The sequence below is a fragment of the Lupinus angustifolius genome, unplaced genomic scaffold (genome assembly GCF_001865875.1).
Source record: "Lupinus angustifolius cultivar Tanjil unplaced genomic scaffold, LupAngTanjil_v1.0 Scaffold_94_6, whole genome shotgun sequence".
Classification (NCBI taxonomy): domain Eukaryota; kingdom Viridiplantae; phylum Streptophyta; class Magnoliopsida; order Fabales; family Fabaceae; genus Lupinus; species Lupinus angustifolius.
In genome coordinates this window covers 15436-38435 of record NW_017724616.1, presented here as the reverse complement: position 1 = coordinate 38435, position 23000 = coordinate 15436, and the positions used below count along the sequence as shown (strand labels likewise).

The window sequence follows — 23000 nt, the reverse complement described above, 5'->3', positions numbered from 1 at the left end:
CAATGGAAGAGCAAACCGAAAATGAGAAATGTGTTTTTGTTTTGTGAGGCAAAGTGAAAAGTGTGTGTGTTTGGAGTGGGGAATCCGAATTTAACCCCTCCAACACACATAAATCGAATTGGGCCTAAACAATGGGCCCAAAGCCAAATTACAATAAAAACAACTCCTAAATTAAAAATACAATCTTCACTTCAACACATATCCTCGACTTCCATAATGCCCAAAATGCCATTGGTGTCAAATGTAATATGAAAATGGTAATAGATTTAATCAGGCCAAATAATCCCAAATTAACTCATTTTAGGAATATTAGTCCAATAAAGTCTAAAACACTAAACCATGTGAAACAAAGTCAATTAGGCACCAAGAATTATCAATCATACTAAATTAAGGTTATGAATAGTGTGTAATATATTGCTCATCAGTAGTGTCATGGTCACGATATCCAGTTACCTCGATCACAACCTACTCCTTGGCTCGACCATGATGAACATTTGAGTTGGCCATGGCCTAATCTTTGGCTCGGTCAGATATAACATTTGGCACGGTCATGGCACATTTCATGGCACAGTGAGCCTGAGAATTTTGGCTATATGGCTTGGTCTTGTGAGCATCTTTGGAACTTGGATAATAGGAAAAATGGCTTGATCAACATCATGCTATACTTCTTTAACTTTTCAATTTAAACACTATTTATTTTTTCCAATGTAAACTGTTTGATTAAGAGTAAATTACACGAAATTTTAATGAAACTACACATTATCCATTCTTTTTTATACTTACACATACCTCCCTTTGATATAGCACCGTTAACTAAAAGTTCAAATAAATGAGTAAAATACTAAATTACCTTTTGCTTCAAATAACACAACTTATCAACTTTCTTTATTATATTCCCATTTTTTCTAGTGTTTTTAGCTTTGTCTTTGTTTTACAGTGCGTTTTTTCATTTTTGCTTTTTTGGAACCTTCGTGAACAAAGTGTAACGAATGTGGAGCCCATTAGAACTTTCCAAAACTTGTGTGTTACTTTGATGAAACCAAATCATTGACAATGAGTTGCAAATGTGAGGATAGAATGTTGCAAAGTATTTATGAGTGACTCATATTTGGGTGATAGGTTTATCAAATAAAGAAAAAAAGCTACTAAGTAACCCTAAGAAATTGGTTTAAGCAAGGGTAAACTAGAGGTTACTTGTGTTTTATTTGGATTGTTGTTATGATTTGATCAATGTACTGGTACATTTGAAGAAATATGTACTTTGTCATTGTTTAACCTGCACTGCATTAGTATTGTCTAATTGCAATAATGTAAAAGAACGACAATTATTGTAACCATGGTGCACAAAACAAAGGGTGAGCATTGGAGTTGGATAATAAGTATTTGTAGTATATTTATTAATTTTTTTGGTTTGAATTCATTAAATAATCTTGTTTGACTCCGGTAATAGATAGAGTTGGATAATAATTATTTGAACTATAATCTAGTTTGCGGTCAAATATTTGTTAATGTGTGTTCATGTTAACTCTCACCAGCCATTTTTACCCCTATTCTATCAATAACTAGCTTTAGTATGTCAATAATCATTTTTACCATTTTTCCTATGAAGGCAAACTCTCACCTTTACTTACTACAAGGAAATGATGCAAAAAGATGTGAGCATTTTATGAAACAAGTTGTAAGCAATGTATTGAAACATGTCATATTTTATATGAAGTAAAAAAAATATTTTTATCATAATATTTCATTAAATGATATGTGATATGCATATGACACTGTTATTTGAAGGTCAACTAACATCATGAGTAATTAGTGTAATGTGAACATATATATCAGATGTAGTCTATATATGTGCAAAAAAAAAAAAAAAGGGGGGGTAGTTTGTATAATAATTCCATTAAAACTTAAAGTATGTTTGAGTAATTTACTCTTTGATTAATTATAGTTGTCGATGAAATCATTGCCACAATTATTAATATATACTTCACTGGTAAAAAATAAATAATTAATGAGATTACATGTTTCTTGATTTTGTATAGAAAAGTCCTGCTAAAATAGTACATGTTCTTACACACTTGTTTACAAACAATTATCTCAAGTATTTTTTGTTTGTTTTTACTTCTAAGATAAAAATGTATCCTAACATATTACTTTCACTTTTATTTTTGTAATAGTTTCTTTTCAAAGGATTCCTACTCCTATTTATATTAGATTTATTATGTATATATTGTGTAAGTATTTTTACACTGTCAACAAATCATTCACCATTGATTTATTAACTACGATTGATTCTTAAACAAAAATAATATAAATCAATAATGAATAGTTTACCAACAATATAAATTTTTTTACACTATCAGTGCACAAATTCTAAACTCATTTATATTTTGTTTTTTCAGACATTGCAATTGAAAAAAACAAACAAACATTCATAATTTAAATTCTTAACACTTCAAATATATTTTTAAAGAATTATGAATTAACTCAATTAAGTAACATCCTTTGACCCCGCCAAATTCGTTGATCCCTACCATTCCCCGAAATAAAAGACACCAAGAAGGGAAATACATTCACCGTTATTCACTCTCACGCACTACAACTTTCGGATCCTCACACATTTTCTTTCACTCTAACTAACCAAACCAGAAATAACATTTTCTTTCTTTCCAAACTTCAATCTTAATTTCTAAGAATGCTACTACTATTCATTGTTCTTACACTAACACATTGAAAAAAACAAACTGCTTTTAATATTATGCCTTAACCTGGGATTCATAAAATTGAATTAACAACATAGTAAAGGTATTAAGAAGTAGAAGAATATATAGTAATCAATATTGTTGGTGTGGTTATGGAGAGTTATTTAAATGAGAATTTTGGAGGGGTGAAGTGTAAGAACACTTCTGAAGAGTCTCTTGACAAATGGAGGAAACTATGTGGAGTTGTAAAGAACCCCACACGACGCTTTCGTTTCACTGCCAATCTCTCTAAACGTGGTGAAGCAGCTGCTATGCGTCGTACCAATCAGGTTTATTTTATGTTTTTTATTTGCATTAGGTATTAGCCTACTACGGTGACCCATTGTTTTAAATTACAGCGGACCAATGCTGCATTATTGCGGTTGTGGTAAGTGTCATAACCAGATCAGATTGCACCAAATCATAATGATATGATAGAACATTACGATGTTGTTTGATTTATATCTATATAGCTGATTCAATTAAGTGAGACTAAGACTTGGTTGTTGTTTTGTTATAACAATTTCCTTAATGCAGGAGAAGCTGAGGGTTGCTGTTTTGGTTTCCAAAGCTGCATTTCAATTCATCCAAGGCATGTTTCTATGGCACTTTTTAGAAGAAGAAAAAACATGAAGCACATTTAAAAATCAGTACTAAAATGTGCATGTTTCAGAATAAATATGGTTATCTGTGATTATATCTGCAGGTGTGCAACCAAGTGATTACACTGTACCTGAGGAAGTTAAAGCTGCAGGTTTTCAAATCTGTGCTGATGAATTAGGATCAATCGTTGAAGGACACGACGTAAAGAAGCTGAAATTTCATGGTGGAGTTAGTGGTATTGCAGAAAAGCTTTCAACATCTACCACTACTGGGCTTAGCAATGATATGGATTTGCGATATCGGAGACAAGAGCTTTATGGGATCAACAAATTTACTGAAAGTGAAGTAAGAAGTTTTTGGATTTTTGTTTATGAAGCCCTTCAAGATATGACTCTCATGATCCTTGCAGTGTGTGCTTTAGTGTCTCTTTTAGTTGGCATAGCAACTGAAGGATGGCCTAAGGGTGCTCATGATGGACTTGGAATTGTTGCAAGTATCTTACTTGTTGTCTTTGTGACTGCAACAAGCGATTATCGACAATCGTTACAATTCAAGGATTTAGACAAAGAGAAGAAAAAGATTTCGATTCAGGTTACAAGAAATGGTTATAGGCAGAAAATGTCAATATATAATTTACTACCTGGAGATCTTGTGCATCTTGCCATTGGAGACCAAGTCCCTGCAGATGGACTATTTGTTTCTGGATTTTCTGTGTTGATTGATGAGTCGAGTTTAACCGGAGAGAGTGAGCCCATAATGGTGACTTCTCAAAATCCATATCTTCTTTCTGGAACCAAGGTCCAAGATGGATCATGCACCATGTTGGTTACCACTGTTGGGATGAGGACTCAATGGGGTAAATTGATGGCAACTCTAAGTGAAGGTGGGGATGATGAAACCCCATTGCAGGTGAAACTTAATGGAGTTGCAACCATTATTGGGAAGATAGGCCTATTTTTCGCGGTGGTTACTTTTGTAGTTTTGGTGAAAGGACTCATCGGCCGCAAAATCCGAGAAGGAAGGTTCTGGTGGTGGTCTGCGGATGATGCCATTGAGATGTTGGAATTCTTTGCTATTGCAGTTACCATAGTTGTTGTAGCTGTTCCAGAGGGGTTACCCTTAGCTGTGACATTGAGCCTTGCTTTTGCAATGAAGAAAATGATGAATGACAAAGCCCTTGTTAGACATTTGGCAGCTTGTGAAACTATGGGATCAGCCACAACTATATGTAGTGACAAGACTGGGACACTAACAACGAACCGAATGACGGTTGTTAAAACATGCATATGTATGCATATCAAGGATGTGAATGATAAGGATTCTAGTTTGAGTGTTGATCTCCCAGATTCTGCTTTGAAACTGTTGTTACAATCAATATTTAATAACACTGGAGGAGAGGTTGTAGTTAACAAAAAGGGTAGGCGCGAGATTTTGGGGACACCAACAGAGTCAGCAATATTGCAATTCGGCTTATCTCTAGGTGGAGATTTTAAGGCAGAGAGAGAAGCATGTAAACTTGTCAAAGTTGAGCCATTCAACTCCGAGAAGAAAAGAATGGGAGTGGTTTTGGAGCTCCCTGAAGGAGGAGGTCTAAGAGCACATTGTAAAGGTGCTTCTGAAATTATTCTAGCTGCATGTGACAAGGTGGTCAATTCAAATGGTGAGGTTGTTCCTCTTGATGAAGAATCAAACAATCATCTAAAGAGTATAATCAACGAGTTCGCTTGTGAGGCACTAAGAACTCTTTGTCTTGCCTATATAGAATTGGAAAATGGGTTCTCTTCGGAAGACCCTATTCCTAGTTCTGGTTATACTTGTATAGGAGTTGTCGGTATCAAAGATCCGGTTCGTCCTGGTGTTAAAGAATCTGTTGCAGTGTGTCGTTCGGCTGGAATTATGGTAAGGATGGTTACAGGTGACAATATTAATACTGCAAAGGCTATAGCCAGGGAATGTGGAATTTTAACAGATGATGGCATAGCCATTGAAGGTCCAGATTTTAGAGAGAAGACTCAGGAAGAAATGTTTGAACTCATTCCCAAAATTCAGGTGCCTCTCATACTCTATAGTAATTATTGGCAACTCACTACATGTCATAGACACTATGTTTCATAGTATTAACTATTAAACATCTCTAAGGTTATGAGACACATGGCAAAAATGCACCAATATCGAAGTAATACTTTTATTTTTATACATGTTAACTACTGAATGAATGAAATGCATAAGATATGATTTAAATAGTTAAAGTTAAACAATGGTTAGTTCTTATAGTAACATGGTGTTTAACTTTCTTTTAGGTTATGGCTCGATCGTCACCTTTAGACAAGCATACATTGGTTAAACAATTGCGTACCACGTTTGGAGAAGTTGTTGCTGTAACCGGTGATGGAACAAATGATGCTCCGGCCCTTCATGAAGCTGACATTGGACTTGCAATGGGAATTGCTGGAACTGAGGTGAGTACAATGCAATGCTTTCTACTACACTATTGAATAAGGCCATGAATGCATGATGAAATATTTGAAACCAAAACACATAGAAAAGGAAATGGTTACACTTCACAACACTACATTTCAATTTGGTCATTTAAGCCTTAATCTTATATTCAGAGGAAAATTTCAGAACCAGATTAATTTCACAACTTGTTACAGGTTGCTAAAGAAAGTGCAGATGTCATAATTCTGGATGATAATTTCTCCACAATAGTGACAGTGTGCAAATGGGGACGTTCAGTTTACATAAACATTCAGAAATTTGTACAGTTTCAGCTAACTGTTAATGTCGTTGCATTACTAGTGAATTTCTCATCAGCCTGCATGACAGGTTAGAAAACTAGCCTAATTAATCAATCTATTTTGGCTATATTAATTTACCTTCCTGCTCCTGTTCTTCGAATTTCATTCTACCAAAGAGTGTTAGGATTCATGAAAATGTGACTATAGAAATTAGAAACTACTTATGTATATTTTATATTTTATCTTATGGTTGTACATTTATATGGTCTTCAGGAAGTGCACCCCTCACAGCTGTTCAACTTTTATGGGTGAACATGATAATGGACACTCTAGGAGCACTTGCACTTGCAACAGAACCTCCGAACGACGATTTAATGAAGCGCACACCGGTAGGGAGAAAGGGGAATTTCATCAGCAATGTAATGTGGAGGAATATCTTAGGACAGTCATTGTACCAGTTTATAGTGATATGGTTTCTTCAGTCAGTGGGAAGATGGGTCTTTTTTCTCAGAGGGGAAAAGGCTGATATAACCTTGAACACACTAATTTTCAACTCATTTGTCCTTTGTCAGGTAATTCTTCATAAAAACTCCTCTTCAAACTGATGTGCCCAACAATGTTCAACTTTGGAAACAAGAATGTTTAACTAAGGTTATGAATCATGATATTGAGGAGTTAAAGTAGGGACAATACTCAATTCTTTAGTTGGTTGTGGTAATATTTTTTAATAGAAGATTAACATATTAACCATTCATTAAGGAAAACATAGCGCATGGAACATGTTTTTTTAGAAAACAACACCATAAATACTTAATAATTGTACTTAAGTTTTGTCCAAAAACAAGAGAACTTTAAACTAGGATTTTAGTCAAGGGTGAAAACCATAGCTACATGATTAGTGGTACTAGAATTTTAGTCAAGGGTGAAAAGCATAGCTACATGATTAGTGGTACCGGTTCAATGCGTGTTACCAAGTTTTATGAGGTTCATTACTTTTTATATTATTATTATAAAAACTTCTTTTATATGAAACCTGGTAAGTCGTATATGATGTACAGAACCAGGTCGCAGTATGTAGACTAAACGAGGGAATCATATAACTACGGTGGAGTCAAATAAGGATATTCTGACTCAAATAACTAACTAATAATTATTTTGCTTAGGTGGAGTCAAGCTATTCTATCTAAAACCACACACTAAGGATATTCTGACCACGAAAATATGACCAATTTGCTCAAGCAAAGGCTGAAAAACTAAATTCTAAGTATATATAATGCTTCCAACTTTACTAGTACAGTGAATTTACCTTACCAGGTATGGATTGATTTGATCATGCAGGTTTTCAATGAGATAAACTCTCGCGAGATGGAAGAAGTAGATGTTTTCAAGGGTATAATGGACAATCATGTGTTTGTTGCAGTTATCGGTTGCACTGTTGTGTTTCAAATCATAATAGTTGAGTACTTGGGAACATTTGCAAACACAACACCTCTCTCTTTGGTACAATGGCTCTTTTGCTTATTGGTTGGGTTCATGGGTATGCCAATTGCAGCTCGCTTAAAACAAATCCCTGTTTGAATGATTGGAAACCATTTTTATGAACACAAGTTATAACATTTGCTATTGTCATGTGAATGGAGATCTAAGGTCCCAAAAAAATGTCCCTATCCAATAAATTTTTGATACATAATAAAAAATTAACATATTACTTTAACTTTGTTTGCTACTATTCAAATTCTTTATAGATATCAAAATTTTATCAGATGAGACAGAGTTGAAGACAATATTTAGAAACAGCTGATCTATATTATTCTTAGTTCACATCAAGAAGTTAAGGAGTAGAATTGTGGAGCTTCTCTTATAAGTTAGTCTATTACAAGTGACTAATCAAGTCACTATTTTTCCATTTTATTCATTACATTGTTTATTTTCCAAGGCCATCAGAAAGGTAGATACAAAAATGAGTGTGTAGAACTATGGAATTTTTTAAATGTGGATAATGTTAACTCTTCTATCATTATATTAAAAATGAATGTGTACAAGCTTCCAAAGAGTGTAGCATATTTCATTATGTAACTAGTGATAAAATTGTTATTTCCTAAGATTTTAAATAACATTTTCATTAGCTGAAAAACTTGTTGTTAAGTTGTTAGTGTAATTCCATAGCTTGTGGTGTAGGAAAGTATTGGGTCTTTGAATGTAATGAGTTGGGCTTGTAAAATCTGAACCTACTATAAATAGTAAGAGGTAGTTAGATTGGTGGTTAATTCCCAATCTACATTTTCCACTTTTAGTGTACACTCATCTTACTTTCCTTTCAATCTTTCATCATTCTGTCTTTTCAACAACAACCAATTCCATACATGAGATATAATTCTAACAGTGGTATTTAGAACCAAAACGATCAAAGAAGCTTGTGGTGGTGCCTACGATCGTGCAAGAAACTTCAACAGTGAAGTTCACGGTAGTGATCTAGCAGAGATTTTGAGATAGAGAGTTGTTAAGAGGAAGGAAGAAGATGACAACATCAGGTAGATTTACGATGAACTTACCCATTCTTGATGGCAAGATTTTTGATCACTGGAGCATCTAGATGAAGGTCATTTTCGGGTTTCAAGAGTGTTTGGATGCGGTACAAATTGTAGTTCATCCACTCAATGAGAATCCAACAAAAGCACAAAGGTTGGAGTATAGAGATGCAATGAAGAGAAACTGTGAGACAGTGTTTCTAATACACCAATGCGTGGATGGAGCCAATTTTGAAAAAATCTCATCTGCAAGAAGCTTGGGATATTTTTGACAAATGTTACTCAGGTGGAGTGAAGATTAAAAAGGTTAGGCTGCAAATGGTACACATACAGTATAAATTGTTGCAGATGGAGGAACAAGAGTCCATCTTAGAGTATTTCATCAGAATTTGTGCCCTAACCAACTTGATGAGGAGCTACGGAGAGCAATTGCCTGAACAGGGTATTGTTGAGAAGATTCTTAGAACCCTTTCTGCCAAATTTGATCATGTAGTAGTGGAAATTGAGGAATCAAAAGACTTAGAGTTCCTAACAATTGATGAGCTACAAGGCTCATTGGAAGCACATGAGCAGAGGTTCATGGAAAGGCTATTTGGAAGACAAACTCAACATGCCTTAAGTGTTCAATTCAAGAAGAAAAGCAATTCTGCTCAACTTGATAGACAGAACATGAGCAGTTGAAAATGGCATGGAGAAAAGAGGAGTGAGGCTATCAAGACAAATCAGTATGATCATGGAACTCATAGGTATGAATCATCCAACTTGTGTCATGATACTTAGTCAAGAAACGCAAATGCAAATTCAAAGAGAAGGGGTAATCTCAATGGAAAGAAGAAGAAAGATAAAAGCAAGATCCAATGCTTTAATTGCAACAAGTGGGGCCATTTTGCATCTGAATGTATGTTTAAAAGGAGAAACAAGGAAGCAGAAGCTAAATTAGCAAATGATGAATAATTTGAAGAAGAAGTATTGCTAATAGATGAGGAAGTGGCCTCAATTCCAAGTGAAACTGAACTAGATAAATTGGCAGAGATTAAATCAAACGAAGATGTATTGATGATGATCACAAGTAAGCATGAACAACACTCATATTCAGACAATTGGTATCTGAACACAAGATGTTCCAACCACATGACTAGACACAAAGAATGGTTCATCTCTCTTGATAATTCAGTAAGGACCGAAGTCACATTTGCATATGACAGCTCTATTAATACAGAAAGGATAAGCAAGATCATGATTAATAGAAAGGATGGTGCAGTCTCTAGCATTTCAAATGTTCTATATGTGCCTAGGATGAGAAATAATATCATTAGTCTTGGACATCTGCTTGAAAAGGGCTACAAGATGAGGATAAAGGATAGAGTCTTAAATATCTTCAACAAGAAAGGTAGGCTAATCTTGAAGACTCCTCTCTCAAATAACAAGACCTTCAAGATAGGAATTCACCTCAGTGATCACAAGTGCTTGAAGTCAATAGCTGATGAAACAAGAACTTGGCACCAAAAATTTGTCACCTTAACCTCAAGAGTTTAGAGTTGTTGAACAAAGATGATATGGTGATTGGACTACCTGAAATCGACCATTGCCACTAGTATGTGTGAAGATTGCATTACAAGCAAGCAGACTAGAAACACATTCACATCACAGATCCCAACAGAAACCAGCAAACCTTTGGAAGTAGTTTACACAGATGTGTGTGGTCCCTTAGATGTTCAATCCATTGGAGGAAACAACTACTTTGTGACCTTCAAGGATGATTTCACAAGAAAAATTTGGACATATTTGATTAAGAAGAAGAGTGAAGTGTTTGAAAGGTTTAAAAACTTTAAGGCACTTGCTGAAAATCAGTATGGAAGAAAATTGTTGCTAATAAGAAGTGATGGAGGAGGGAAATATGTCTCAACTAAGTTTCATGATTTTTGCAACAAAGAGGGTATCACACATGAAGTGATAGCGCCATATACACCTCAGCATAATAGCACAACTAAGAGAGTTAACAGATCTCTCCCGAATATGGTGAGAAGCATGTTGAAGACAAAAGGTCAACCCAAGAGATTTTGGGGGGAAATAGTAGTCACTGCAGCCTATGTTGCAAACAGGAGCCCTACAAAGAGACTAAAAGGAACATCACCTGAAGAAGCTTGGTCAGGAATCAAGCCTGATGTGAAACACTTTAGGGTCTTTGGATCAATCTGCTTCCGACATATACCAGAGAAAAAAAAGGAAGAAATTGGATAACAAAGGAGAAAAACTCATCTTCCTAAGGTATCACACAACATGAGCTTACAAAATCTATGATCCAAAGACTAATTCCATCTTGTACAGTAGAGACATCAAGTTTGATAAGACTCAAGCCTTAGATTGGAATTCAGTAGGGGCATCCTCAACTAGAGGAGGTCAAATGGACATAGAAAAATACCATGAGCCACAAGAAGGTATCACAACTAGTGAGAATATCAGTGATGCAAGTGATAGACCTTAGAGGCAAAGACATCTACCAACTAGACTGAGGGATTATGAAGTGTTTTTTGATACCTCAATCACAACAAATGGTGATTTAGTTCACATGGCAATGCTAGCTGAGATGGGGCCAATTAACTTTGAACAAGCTATAAAGGAGACCTGTTGGATTGAAGCTATGAAGGAAGAGATTAGATCAATTGAAAGAAACAATACTTGGGAACTCACAACACTACCTAAATGGAAGAAAGCAATTTCAATCAAGCGGGTTTACAAGGTGAAAGTAAAACCAAATGGAGAGGTGTTTAAGCACAAAGTCATATTGGTTGCAAAAGGATTTTTAGATAGACCTGGCCTAGACTTTGATGAGGTATTTGTTGCAGTTGCAAGAATTGAAATTGTGAGACTTGTTGTGGCAATTGCAAGCTCATTGAACTGGTCTCTAAGTCATTTGGATGTAAAATCAGCTTTTCTGAATGGTCCCCTGAACAAAGAAGTCTTTGTAACTCTGCCTCAAGGATTTGTAGTTCCTAGTCAAGAGCTGAAAGTATACAAGCTACATAAAGCATCATATGGACTTAGGCAGGCACCAAGGGCATGAAATAAGAGAATAGATGGCTTCTTTCTGAAACAAGGACTCGTTAGATGTAAAAATGAGCATGGTATCTACATAAAAGAAGCATCCACTGAAACATCAATTGTAATATGCTTGTATGTGGATGACCTCTTAATCACATGCTGCAACAATGAGGCAATAGAGGACATCAAGACAAAGTTGAAATTGGAGTTTGAAATGTCAGACCTAGGAACCCTTGCATACTTCCTAGGGATTGAATTCACAAGAGTAAGAAGTGGAATTCTGATGCACCAGAAGAAGTACATCTCAAAAGTACTCAAAAGGTTTAGCATGCTTGAATGTAACTCTCCTTCAACACTAGTAGAAGTAGGAAACATAATGTAATTATCAAATATTAAATAATTACACTTTAGTCAAAATATAAAATTCATAGTAACGACAAGGTACTAGAAAATAGAAAATACATAGATTCAATAAAATCAACATTTTTCTTCTCATTCATTAGATTGAACAATTGATTCTAAACCCCCATGAGAAAGTTTTACATCTTCAATATTAATGGCATATTGTTCGTCATCTTCTTCATTATCATATTCTACAATAAAAAATAATTATGTTATTAAAATTGAATGAATAGTTTAAAATGTAAAGGAACTTGAACTAAAAAAAAACTTAACGACAAAACCATGTAACCAACTACGTGCGCACAAGAGAGCTTAAACTGTTTCATCATTTAAAGAACTTCTATACTTGTCCAAAACTCGAGCACCAATGCTAAAACCAGATTCTGATGCAACTGTAGTTATTGGAATGCTTAATACATCACAAGCCATCTTTGACAGAGTAGGACATGCATGACTTCGATCTTTCCAATAAGATAAAACATCAAAACATACATTTTGTGGAATTTGTTGTAGATCTGCTTCTAAATAAATATCAAGTTCACTTTTCCCATGAGAGGTCGTTTTCTTTGTATTTTTATGTTGTTCAAACTACAAAATAAATAGCTAAATTTAGTAAACTATACATGCATATGAAGAATGGAAAATGAAATATTTGTACAAAAATTTATAAAATTAACTTACACGAGCTTGGTGTAAGGGTACTTGAAACTTCTTTCCTTTTCCTCCTCCTAATGAAGATGAAGCTTGCACTTGTGAAAGACTCTCATTGGATTGATGATCCTTGTTGACATACTCATCATGAAGTCTATACAAATTCATTTTGATTTGTTTCACATTCTCCACATAAAATGTATCTACTTCTTCATATAAACATTGCACAAAATCAAGTGTTTTAGATGGATCAAGAATAGCACCAAATGCCAATACCATAGTATTGTCACTCCAATACTTTTCAAATTTGGCTTTCATATTGCGAGTCATTTCTTGAATCACCAAATCTTCATTTGTCAATATAGAGTTCAAAAGACACTCTATAGTCCATATTTCCCCCAAATACAAATTTGATGTGGGGTAAGAAGAACCAAATATCAACTTTGTAATATTGTTAAATGATCTCAAAAAGTCACATATTATTCCAGCTCTACTCCACTCATCATCTGATGGACACCAAATATAATTTGTATCATGCAAACTAAAACTAGTAAAGGCAAATCAATAATTGATTGCACTCTCAATTATTATAAAAGTAGAGTTCCATCTAGTGACACAATCAGATCTCAACCCAATTAATGTACCTATCCCACCAACCAATGCAACATAAGCAAAAAATTGTCTTGTTCTACTTTCACTAACCTTAATATATTTCACATTTTGTCTAATTTTTTGCAATGCATCGCTAGCAACCTTCAAACCATCTTGAACAATGAGGTTCAAGATATGAGCACAACATCTTACATGAAAGAATTCCCCATTAAGCAACAAATTTTTTGAAAATCCTAAATGTTCTTTCACATAGTTTTGCATATTGTCATTTGAGGTAGCGTTATCCAAAGTGAGGGAAACAACTTTTTTTCAATTCCCTAATCTCTTAAAAATTTCATCACTTTCAATGCTAATTCTTTCCTGGTGTGTGGAGGTTTCATGTGAGTAAATACAATAATCTTACTATTTAATTTCCATTCAGTGTCAACATAATGAGCAGTCAAAGAAATGAAGCTACGATTCGTGCATGCAATCCAACAATCAGAAGTCAAACATACTCTACCAGGAACTTCAAGTAATTGTGATTTTAACTTTATTATCTCAATATCATAAAACTTCATCACACCACTTTTAGCAGTATTTCTAGTAATAAATCTACATTCATCATTCAAAAAAAATTGACATTTTCTAAACACCCTCCACTCAACAATATTAAATGGGAGACCATGTGAAATAATCAATTCAGATATCATCTCACGATTAACCTTAGGATCAAATTTTCTCTTTCTCAAACCCCCTCCATCACCATCGAGTAGCATAACATCTGTATCATTATTTTTAGCAGTCTTATTGCAATTGTCAACACGACGGATTAAATGTGAAGTTTCATTCTTAGTTGAACAACTCAATAATTTTTACACCCTAGACACCTAGCCTTTTCTTTTCCATCTACAACATCAGCTTTTTTAAAGTATCTCCATGCATATAAGGTTAAGGCCTTACCACTTTTTGGTTCTGGTTGAGAGGTTATAGGTTGATAAGCATTTGTACTATCTTTCTCTTGTACATTTTCACTTGTATTTTGTGTAACTTCGAAAGAGGTTTTTAATATCTCACAATCGCCAATATTGGAATCCATAATATGCAAACCTTTAAAGATAAAGAAACAAACAAATAACAATGGAAGTCAATTTCTAATACAAAATGAAAAAAATAAAATATGTAACTACAATAGTAAAGTATATATGTAATAAATTTAAATCTTTTAACATGGAAATTGGACACTGTTCCATTTTGTAGTATGATACAAAGTGCATATGCATATGTAACAAATTTAAATATACTAAAATAACAACTAAATTCATTCAGGATTTCAGGGCAACCAATAAGGAAAAATAAAATAAATATTAATAAAATAGAAAAGAAAATAATTAATACGGAAATGAAAAAGGCAATAAGCATTAACACTATAAGAGCAACAAATCAAAGAATGATGGAAAGAGAATCAATAAAGAAACATGAATCATGGAAAAGTTAAAAAAAGATCTCCCTACACTAAATTACAACTATAAACCTCATTGAAATCTCATCGAATCACATCTAAACCCGGTTAAAATATTTTGGACAACAAATCATGGAAAGAGGAAATGGAATAATATCAATAAATAAGGGAACATTTTATATAGCAATGTTTCAATACTTTTTAATTGTGTGTTGGTTAGTTATGCTCACAGTTCTATTTTTTATTGTTCTTTTGGGGAAATTTTATTGCTAGAAGTAAAAAATGAGTTGGGGTTTGGGGTATGAAAGCTGTAAAAGTGAGAATGAAACATTGCATAATACTACACATGGAACAATATCCAAAAGCTGTAAAAATGCACACAATATAGTGCTTGAAACATTCCTCTATAAATATGAATGTTTGTATACGCAAAAACATGAAGGTTATGTTGTAGCGTCACACAATGATGATTGTGAGCACGTGGGCAATGAGGAAGGATGACCGAGATGTTTTTGGGTGGCTGAGATGTTGAATGGTAGAGTTGGGTGGCTGAGATGTTCAGATGTTGAGTGGTTGAGAGCCTTAGAGGTTGAGTTGAGGATAATTAGTGTAAGTAACATTCATAAATTTAGAATTAGAATAGGAAGAGGAATTGGAAATAGGAAAGCCAAAAGAGATGAGAAAAAAATATGTGTGACCAATCATAATAGCCTAATAGGGTTCCCCTTATCCAAAACTCCATAAGACCAAAGTTGGATGTTGGCCCGGACCCGAATTTATTGTGGCCAGGTCGGGCCGGGCTAAAAAGCCTGGTTTAAGCAAAATGCTAAAAATTTAGTACCCAAGCCCTATATTTTTTCGGGCTTTGGCAGGCTGGCCCGCTATACCCGGCCCATTTTGACAGGTCTAAATATATGGCTATACAGATGATGGTTGGTGTGGAGATAAAGATGATAGAAAAAGTACTACTAGATACTTATTCAAATACGAAAATGCATCAATCAATTGGAGCTCAAAGAAAGAAGAAGTAGTGGCACTTTCATCCTATGAAGCAGAGTACATTGTTGTCTGCCTAGGTGCTTGTCAAGGCATGTGGCTACAATCCCTGCTCAATGAGAGAGGAGTGAATGTTGATGAAACAATGCTAATATTCGTGGTCAATAAATCAACAATCAATCTGTCCAAGAATCCAGTAGCTCATGGGCATAGCAAACACATAGACACCAAGTACCATTTCTTGAGGAATCAAGTGGAAAAGGAAAACTTGGAGTTAGAATTCTACACTTCCTTGGAGTAGTAAGCAAATATCTTCACGAATCCACTAAGAAGAGAAATTTTTGAAAAACAAAGAAGACAACTTGGTGTTATGAGCTTATCAAGCTTGAATTAGGCAGGAGTGTTAAGTTGCTAGTGTAATTTAATAGCTTGTAATGTAGGAAAGTATTTGGCCTTTGAATGTAATAAGTTGGGCTTGTAAAATCTGAACCTACTATAAATAGTAAGACGTAATTAGATTGGTGGTTAATTCTCAATCTACGTTTTTCACTTTTAGTGTACACTCATCTTACTTTCATTTCCTTCTTTTATCATTCTTTATTTTCAACAACAACCAATTCCATACATGAGATATAATTCTAACACTTGTGAGGATCAATTACTAGCCTTCTTGCAGATATTTAGTTTATATGAACACTTTTTCACCTAGATTTGAGTATATAACTTTTCTTCATAAGAGTTGTTTGTAGGTACTCAAGTTATCTTAGATGTACAATATAATTTGACAACTTTTCTCTTACAAATTATAAATTATATTATACATCTAAGATTGGAAGTATTCTCCATGGTGGAGTGAGTGATAGAAGGAGAGGCGAGTTTAAGAGATACAATAGCAACATTGAAAACACCAATATTGAAAACACCAATATTAAAGCCGCAATCATACCAAAGGGGAATTTGAGAATTTAAAAAAAAGTAAAACAACTCAACAAAAAGGAATAACTTCAGTTTTCAATATCTCTAGAAAACATCAAAATACCACATAAATAGTACTTGAATTACAATACCATGGGCCAACTACTACTAGGTCCAATGGATTAAAACAGTAAATATTAAAACTTGATAAATGTTGCTAATCTCCCTGGTGCATTCTAACTTGCGAAGTGTTTTGTTAGCCCTCCGATTAAATACACATTAATCCTATCCGTCCATTTTGTTATCGGCTACCGATTCTCTTGTGAAATAATAGCTTTTGTAGAAATCGTGAATATAGTTTAAGACTTCTATGTGAAATATATAAAATGTATAAAAGTCAGGTTGGCCATTATCAACTTCTGGGTACTGATTTCGAATATTGTGGAAGTCGATTTTCTCAATACCTACTTCAGGTCATTGTCACAAAATATATATAAAAGTCGGTTTTCTTAATACCAACTTTTGGTCATTGTCACAAAAAACATACAGAAGTTTTATTTGCCAACAACTTCTGGTCATTGTCACTATCACATCTTCTAGACATGAAATTATCAACATTGAGAAGTTATGAATCCACTCTATGACTTCTAGGCATGAAATCTTCAACATTGAGAAATCTTCTCCCTATTCCACGACTTCTGTGTTTAACAAAACTCATACAAAAGTTGTACACGATCAACACGATTTCCTAATATAGCCAAATGGTTACCAATATCCAAACTTTTTAATCCAACCATATATATTTAGTTCGGAAGTTAGAATGCACTTTATAAAACATAATCCTTACATTTAATAGGAAGATTGGTATTTCTTTTGAGCTTGTCTGAATAGTTGGGCTCACACAGTCCAACATAAATGAATGCCTACAAAAGTGCTATTTATTATTAATAATTGATTCAAAAAATACATATAAATAAGAAAGCATTCTATACTATGAAAATGTGTGAGTTTCTAATCTAATATCTTAACTATGACAAATGTTCCAAGTTGAAGAAAGGAGAAAGATGCGTGCCTTGCACTAATGATGTGGTAATCATGGTGTGGATCCTGCCAATAGCTTGATTTTCAACCCTGTAATGTTTTATTTCCAATCTCATGGAATGAAATCCTCATTCTGTTGTTCCATAAAGTGTAACTCCATGTGTCATTGCTTGTTATTGGTTGAAAAAATGTATTTAACTTAAAAATTTAATAGTTAAATATTTTTCTGACCAATCACAAGTAGTAGCACATGAAGTTATGCACTTTTTGGGACAAAATATGTCCACCCACAGTTACCAGAGGAATGTGATTCTCTTGGTAGAAACACTGGCTAAGTTTATACCTAATGGTGAAATAATTAGCTTAAATCTGCTGAAGTATTCATTTACTTTGATTGTTATCCTGAGGGACTATCATTTCTTCCATATACACAACACTAGGGGGGTGAACTCTCTTCACCTGAACTTCTATCTTGTCTTGTATGGTACCTACTGAGAACAGGTAATGATGCACTTGCAGCTATCCTGAAGGATCTGGTTGAACCAATCACAGTCCTATCCTGCATCTTTCCAACTTCTTTGCAAACATGATCCAAAATGTTAAGAAAGTCTCTTACAATCATAAAAACTCTTAAAGGGTGTGCTTCTTCCTTTGCTGTATCCCCATGAAAGTATACTGTAACTTCTTTCACAAGGAATAAGGCCTTCTTCTCATCAGCTTTGATCCTAATGATTTTCTCTTCAGCGTCTTTTAGAAATAGCTTTGTCGAGTTAAAGAAATTCCCTTGCATATCTGACTTTTGATATTGCAAAACCAATCTCACTTTGTCAAGCCCCATTTCAAGCTTTGAGAGATAACTGCTTAAGACATCTGAATCCATTCCTGCTGCTTTTTTTACATTACCAAGGTCTCTACTCAGTCCACCTACAACCTGCAACCCTTTCTTTCGGAACTCATCCTCATTGAATTCGGATGTTATTCGGTTCTGAGCATTGTCATTTGCAGATTCTTCACCTGAACTTCCTTCAGATCTAATGATCTCTTGGACCACAAAGTGGAGCAATGTGGTCTTTCCATCTGTTCCCTTTATATCTACAAGTTTTAAGAGTGTTTCCAGTTTGAACGATTTAGCATCGCCACGATTGGTGCCAACGTTCATTCTGTTTCCTGTCCTGAGAACAGCTTCAAGGAGTTTGAAGAATAACCGACTGTTCTTTAATTCCTCACTTGCTGCCTGACAAATGTTTAACAATTGGTTGATTAGTTTCTCACAAGACAGAACAAAAATTTAATCTGAAAGCAAGACATCAAAGTTAACAAGGGATTGATATATGCTAGACACACCTCCAAGGTTTGAAAAGACTTCCAGAGGTAGTTAACTTCAGCTTCAAAATTAGCTCTATAAAGCATGGCTTCAACTCTTTTAAAGGCTAAAGGGATATCAAGCACGGTTTTAAGAAATCTTTCCGCGGAACCAAGTCTTGAGAGTTCACCATCATAGTTCTTAAGTTTTATCTCTTCCTCCTTAGTTGGAGCCATCTTTACTAGAGTTTCCAATAGCTCAGAACCCAAACCTTCAGGATTCCCTGTCTCATACAAAATACAATGCATGATGTTTGCAAAGTGGAAACGACAAATGCTGATAAGCAATTCATTCAAGGTAAAAACAAATAACAGATGTATCAGGAAAACAATCTAGGATATCAGTTGATGTGAATATTCATCTTCAGATATTTCACATATTTTATAGATATATTGCTTATTCAGTAGAGTAATATGAACTGGAACCTTGAAAGGAAGATGTGATTGATTTCAAACTTTACTTACAAAAGTAATGTGGCTGCTCTGTTAGAAAAGGAATTAGTAAATATACATACATTTGAGAATTTTGACATCAATATATTAAAAATTGTTTCTTGGAGCGATGGCTAATTAACCCATGTAGAGTATAAGAAACTATAAGAGAGAGTTACAGGTTTGTCCCTTTTTTTTTTGTTTCCCACAGGTATCCTCGCACCGGAGGCAATCATGTCCGAGACGTGAACATCCACAGGTATGTTGGGCTAACTCTCCCTGTGGGTATTTTTTCCATCCACAAGACTCGAACCCGAGACCTTGCTTAAGGGGAATCAAGCATGTACTACTTGAACCAACACCTGTTGGTAGGTTTGTCCCTTTTGATATCAGGCATCAAGGTATCATATATATTATGCAAGTTAGATAGTCAATTTGATGTAATGGAAAGGATTAAGGAACACGGCACCAAGGGAAAATGAATAAGAAAAATGATATGTATATAGTATATACATAAGGAATAAAAGACAAGACATATATGGACTAAAGGACTGGAACAAAAATAGTATGATTTGTTTTTATCATATGACAATCAAGTCTTAGAAAAAGGGTGCACTTCTTTTAGGGGAAGCATGAATATTATATCCCAAAAAGGCAATGGTAGGTAGGTGAAGAGGATTTTTAGGGTGATAGGCTGGTCCAATATGATGAAAATGGAAGTATTAAGTTGAATAACATTACTACCTGAGAAAAAGAAGAAAAAACAGGAAGAGCTTGATGATAACTTGTGATTATGTTCTTAATCTATGCAGTGTGCACCATGTTTTGAAATGATTCATTATGTTCCACTAGTTGCAAAAAGTGCACTGAGTATATATATATATGTATTACATGATTTAGAAATAGCATTTTGTAGGTTACAATTTAAATAATCTTATTTATTGACACATTGGTGACGAAGGCCCAAGGGTCTTGTGTGAATGTTTTTTCTGTGTGCACATGAACCCATGAATCAGCACTTAAGATCAGGTTGTTAGAAGTTAGAAAGTTGAGACAGGCAACAAAACCACATCTACATATTACCATAGGGATCCAATCAATCACTATAAATATCACCCACTTGTAGTTCTAAGCAATTAAAGTCTGATAAATTTCCAAAAATGTTAAAGAATGAACAAAATCAACATACCATCTAAAAGAGCTTCAGAAACCTCATCTCTTGTCACATTTAGTGCCCTCAAAAGTATAGCAATGTTTTGTGATTTCTTGGGGTCTAACACCCTATTCTCTTGCTCAACAGGAGGAATCACTTGCTTTCTAGTAACAGTCTCTTTAGGTGCAGAATTTGTAGAATGGCAACCAAACAAACTCTCCATCATGTCCTCATTTAACCTACAATACCATAAACATTATTTACATTCACATTCATAGTCCTAATTTCAAATAATCAAGATTTAAAACTAAAGTCCACAACTATAACTGAAGTCACAATATACAGTTTTGGTAACCTCTGCAATAGCAACTATCACAATTATAACATCATTATTTAAAACCATATTATAAATTATAGTAACACTTTACTTACTGGAAGGAGCTTGATTTTAACTGGTCCCACACGGTGGCGCGGTCGGAGGTTGCAGGCACTTTATCCCAATGCAAAGCCTTCAACTTGGGTTTTCCTTCATCGGTTTCATCTACTTCCACTGAAGCTGGTTTTGTCACACTCTTAGTACAAGAAGTAGAAGCTGCTCCTTCTTGACTTGGAGACCAACATTGTTGCTTCTTTCTCAAGGCACCAATTGATGAGGATGTGCTTCTTGCCGGAGACCAAGCTTTTCGCTGAGGTATTGCTCGTGGTGGTGGTGGAGGTGGTGGCGGAGGAGGAGGATTAAATGAAGTCATGGAGTCGTCTGAATGAAGATGCCTCAAATCGGGTGCTGGTGGAGGCGATGCGAATTTCGGCCTTCTAGGTTGCGGTGGTGCAGGAAACAGTGACGGCGGTGGCTGAGGAGCATATTTTATAGACGGTATCATGATGTGCCTGATATCCGGCGACGAAGCCGAAAGCCTAGATTTCGGCGAGGTTCTCTTCGAGTAAGGAACCACCGGAACTCCGGCAACCGCCGTCGCTGGACTACCGTTATCCACATAACTATGACGTGAAACCGGCGTGTAATAATAGCTATCCTCCTCATGACTAAGCGAAGGTGAATGAAACCTCGTCTCGCGGCTTTCCTCGTCAGACTCCTCCGACGAAGATGCCGGCGGCGGCGGGTGGTTCTCGAGGGAATGTTTACTCAACGACGGTAACGGCTGCAATTCAGGGCTTGGACGGTACCGATCAGACAGTTTGAGCGAATTATTAAGTTTACCATAAGGTGACCGTTTCCCACCGTTGCCGGTTTGGTCCGGTTCACTTAACGAAACCCGGTTCGGTTCAACCGTCCCAATGTAAAGGAAACTCGATTGAGGTGATGGTTGCGGTCTTGTTGAATTATTAGAAGTCTCAGGGACAAAATGGGAATTTGCACTCACAAGCTCCTTTTGTTTCTGAATTGTTGTTGTTTCCACACTGTGCTTTGTTCTGTGCTTGAATAAGAAGAACGCAAGTGCAGATAACATTCCAAGTGTTACGATTCCGACGGAGATACAAATTGCAATCTTCTTCGTCGGCTTCGTTGTCTGCGTCGCCGTTGGGTTCGTCGCTATTGCGGCGGCGGGGGTTGACGGCAGAACCTGATCAGATGACGGCGGCGGCGGTTGTGTGGGGTACTCGTTGAAAAAAGGAATGTCGGGAGAGGAAGGAGTATCTTCTGGCGGTGGCGGTGGTGGTGGTTGTGTTGAAGCCACCGGGAACAGTGGTTGGTGTAAGAATCTTCTTGGTGTGTGAGATTCATTGATTTGAATTGTGATAAGTGTTGCAGTGTTGAGTGGTGTGAGTAGAGAGAATGAGAAGATTAAAAAGAAAATGAAATGATGAGGTTTAATCATAGTGAATATTTTTATGGGTTTCTTCGTTTGTTTTCTTTTCTTTCTTCACCCAATACATCTCTGGTTTCGTTCCAGCAAATTGTTCCTTAGTTTGAAGGTAGACATAGAAAGAAGGAGGAAGGAAAAAAAGGAGGAAGGAAAAAAGAAGGAAAAGAGAGAGGAAACTTATTTGGTTGTAATAATTGGTAAGAAGTAAGATCTACATGACTAATGCTGAAGCACCTTTCTTAATCACAAAAGTACGGTTAAGAATGAAACACAAATATATCAAAAACAACATCAAAAATAAAATTATATTATATTTTTATCCTTTAAATATATTCATATAATAATATTATTTTTAATATAAATATAAAAACAACAATTTACCACATGAAAGATTCTTTCCAAAAAGTAAGGAGATATTATGTATTTAATGGATTACTAAGTGATCTAAATAGTAATGTGTATATTTAATGGTATATGGTTTTATTACATCTATAGAAAGATCAAGAATGATTAATAGTTC

The 23000-nt window shown here is 35.2% G+C and overlaps 3 protein-coding genes across 5 annotated transcripts; 1 reads left to right on the top strand and 2 right to left on the bottom strand.

The window, feature by feature from the left end:
- Positions 1-2598: 2598 nt before the first annotated feature.
- On the top strand, positions 2599-7728 carry LOC109339730 (calcium-transporting ATPase 2, plasma membrane-type-like). Its single transcript, XM_019577230.1, has 7 exons — positions 2599-3028; positions 3276-3330; positions 3445-5390; positions 5642-5800; positions 5996-6167; positions 6353-6651; positions 7418-7728. The coding sequence occupies exons 1-7, from the start codon at positions 2852-2854 to the stop codon at positions 7655-7657; spliced, it is 3048 nt and encodes a 1015-aa protein (XP_019432775.1). The 5' UTR covers positions 2599-2851; the 3' UTR covers positions 7658-7728.
- Positions 7729-12351: 4623 nt separating this feature from the next.
- Positions 12352-14215, bottom strand: LOC109339731 (zinc finger BED domain-containing protein RICESLEEPER 1-like). The gene is made up of 2 exons (XM_019577231.1): positions 12733-14215; positions 12352-12639 (listed from the first exon to the last, which is right to left on the bottom strand). Exons 1-2 carry the CDS (start codon positions 13030-13032, stop codon positions 12364-12366), a joined length of 576 nt encoding a protein of 191 aa, XP_019432776.1. The 5' UTR covers positions 13033-14215; the 3' UTR covers positions 12352-12363.
- A 3631-nt stretch (positions 14216-17846) lies between these two features.
- Positions 17847-22642, bottom strand: LOC109339732 (formin-like protein 6). 3 transcript variants are annotated; one of them, XM_019577235.1, is made up of 5 exons: positions 21087-22642; positions 20691-20893; positions 19052-19293; positions 18119-18941; positions 17847-18076 (listed from the first exon to the last, which is right to left on the bottom strand). In XM_019577235.1, exons 1-4 carry the CDS (start codon positions 22490-22492, stop codon positions 18144-18146), a joined length of 2649 nt encoding a protein of 882 aa, XP_019432780.1. In that variant the 5' UTR covers positions 22493-22642; the 3' UTR covers positions 17847-18076; positions 18119-18143. The 3 variants fall into 3 exon arrangements, with proteins under 3 accessions (XP_019432780.1, XP_019432779.1, XP_019432778.1); XM_019577234.1 differs by having other exon boundaries at positions 17847-18941; positions 21087-22552; positions 22596-22639; XM_019577233.1 differs by having other exon boundaries at positions 17847-18941.
- Between the last annotated feature and the right edge of the window lie 358 nt (positions 22643-23000).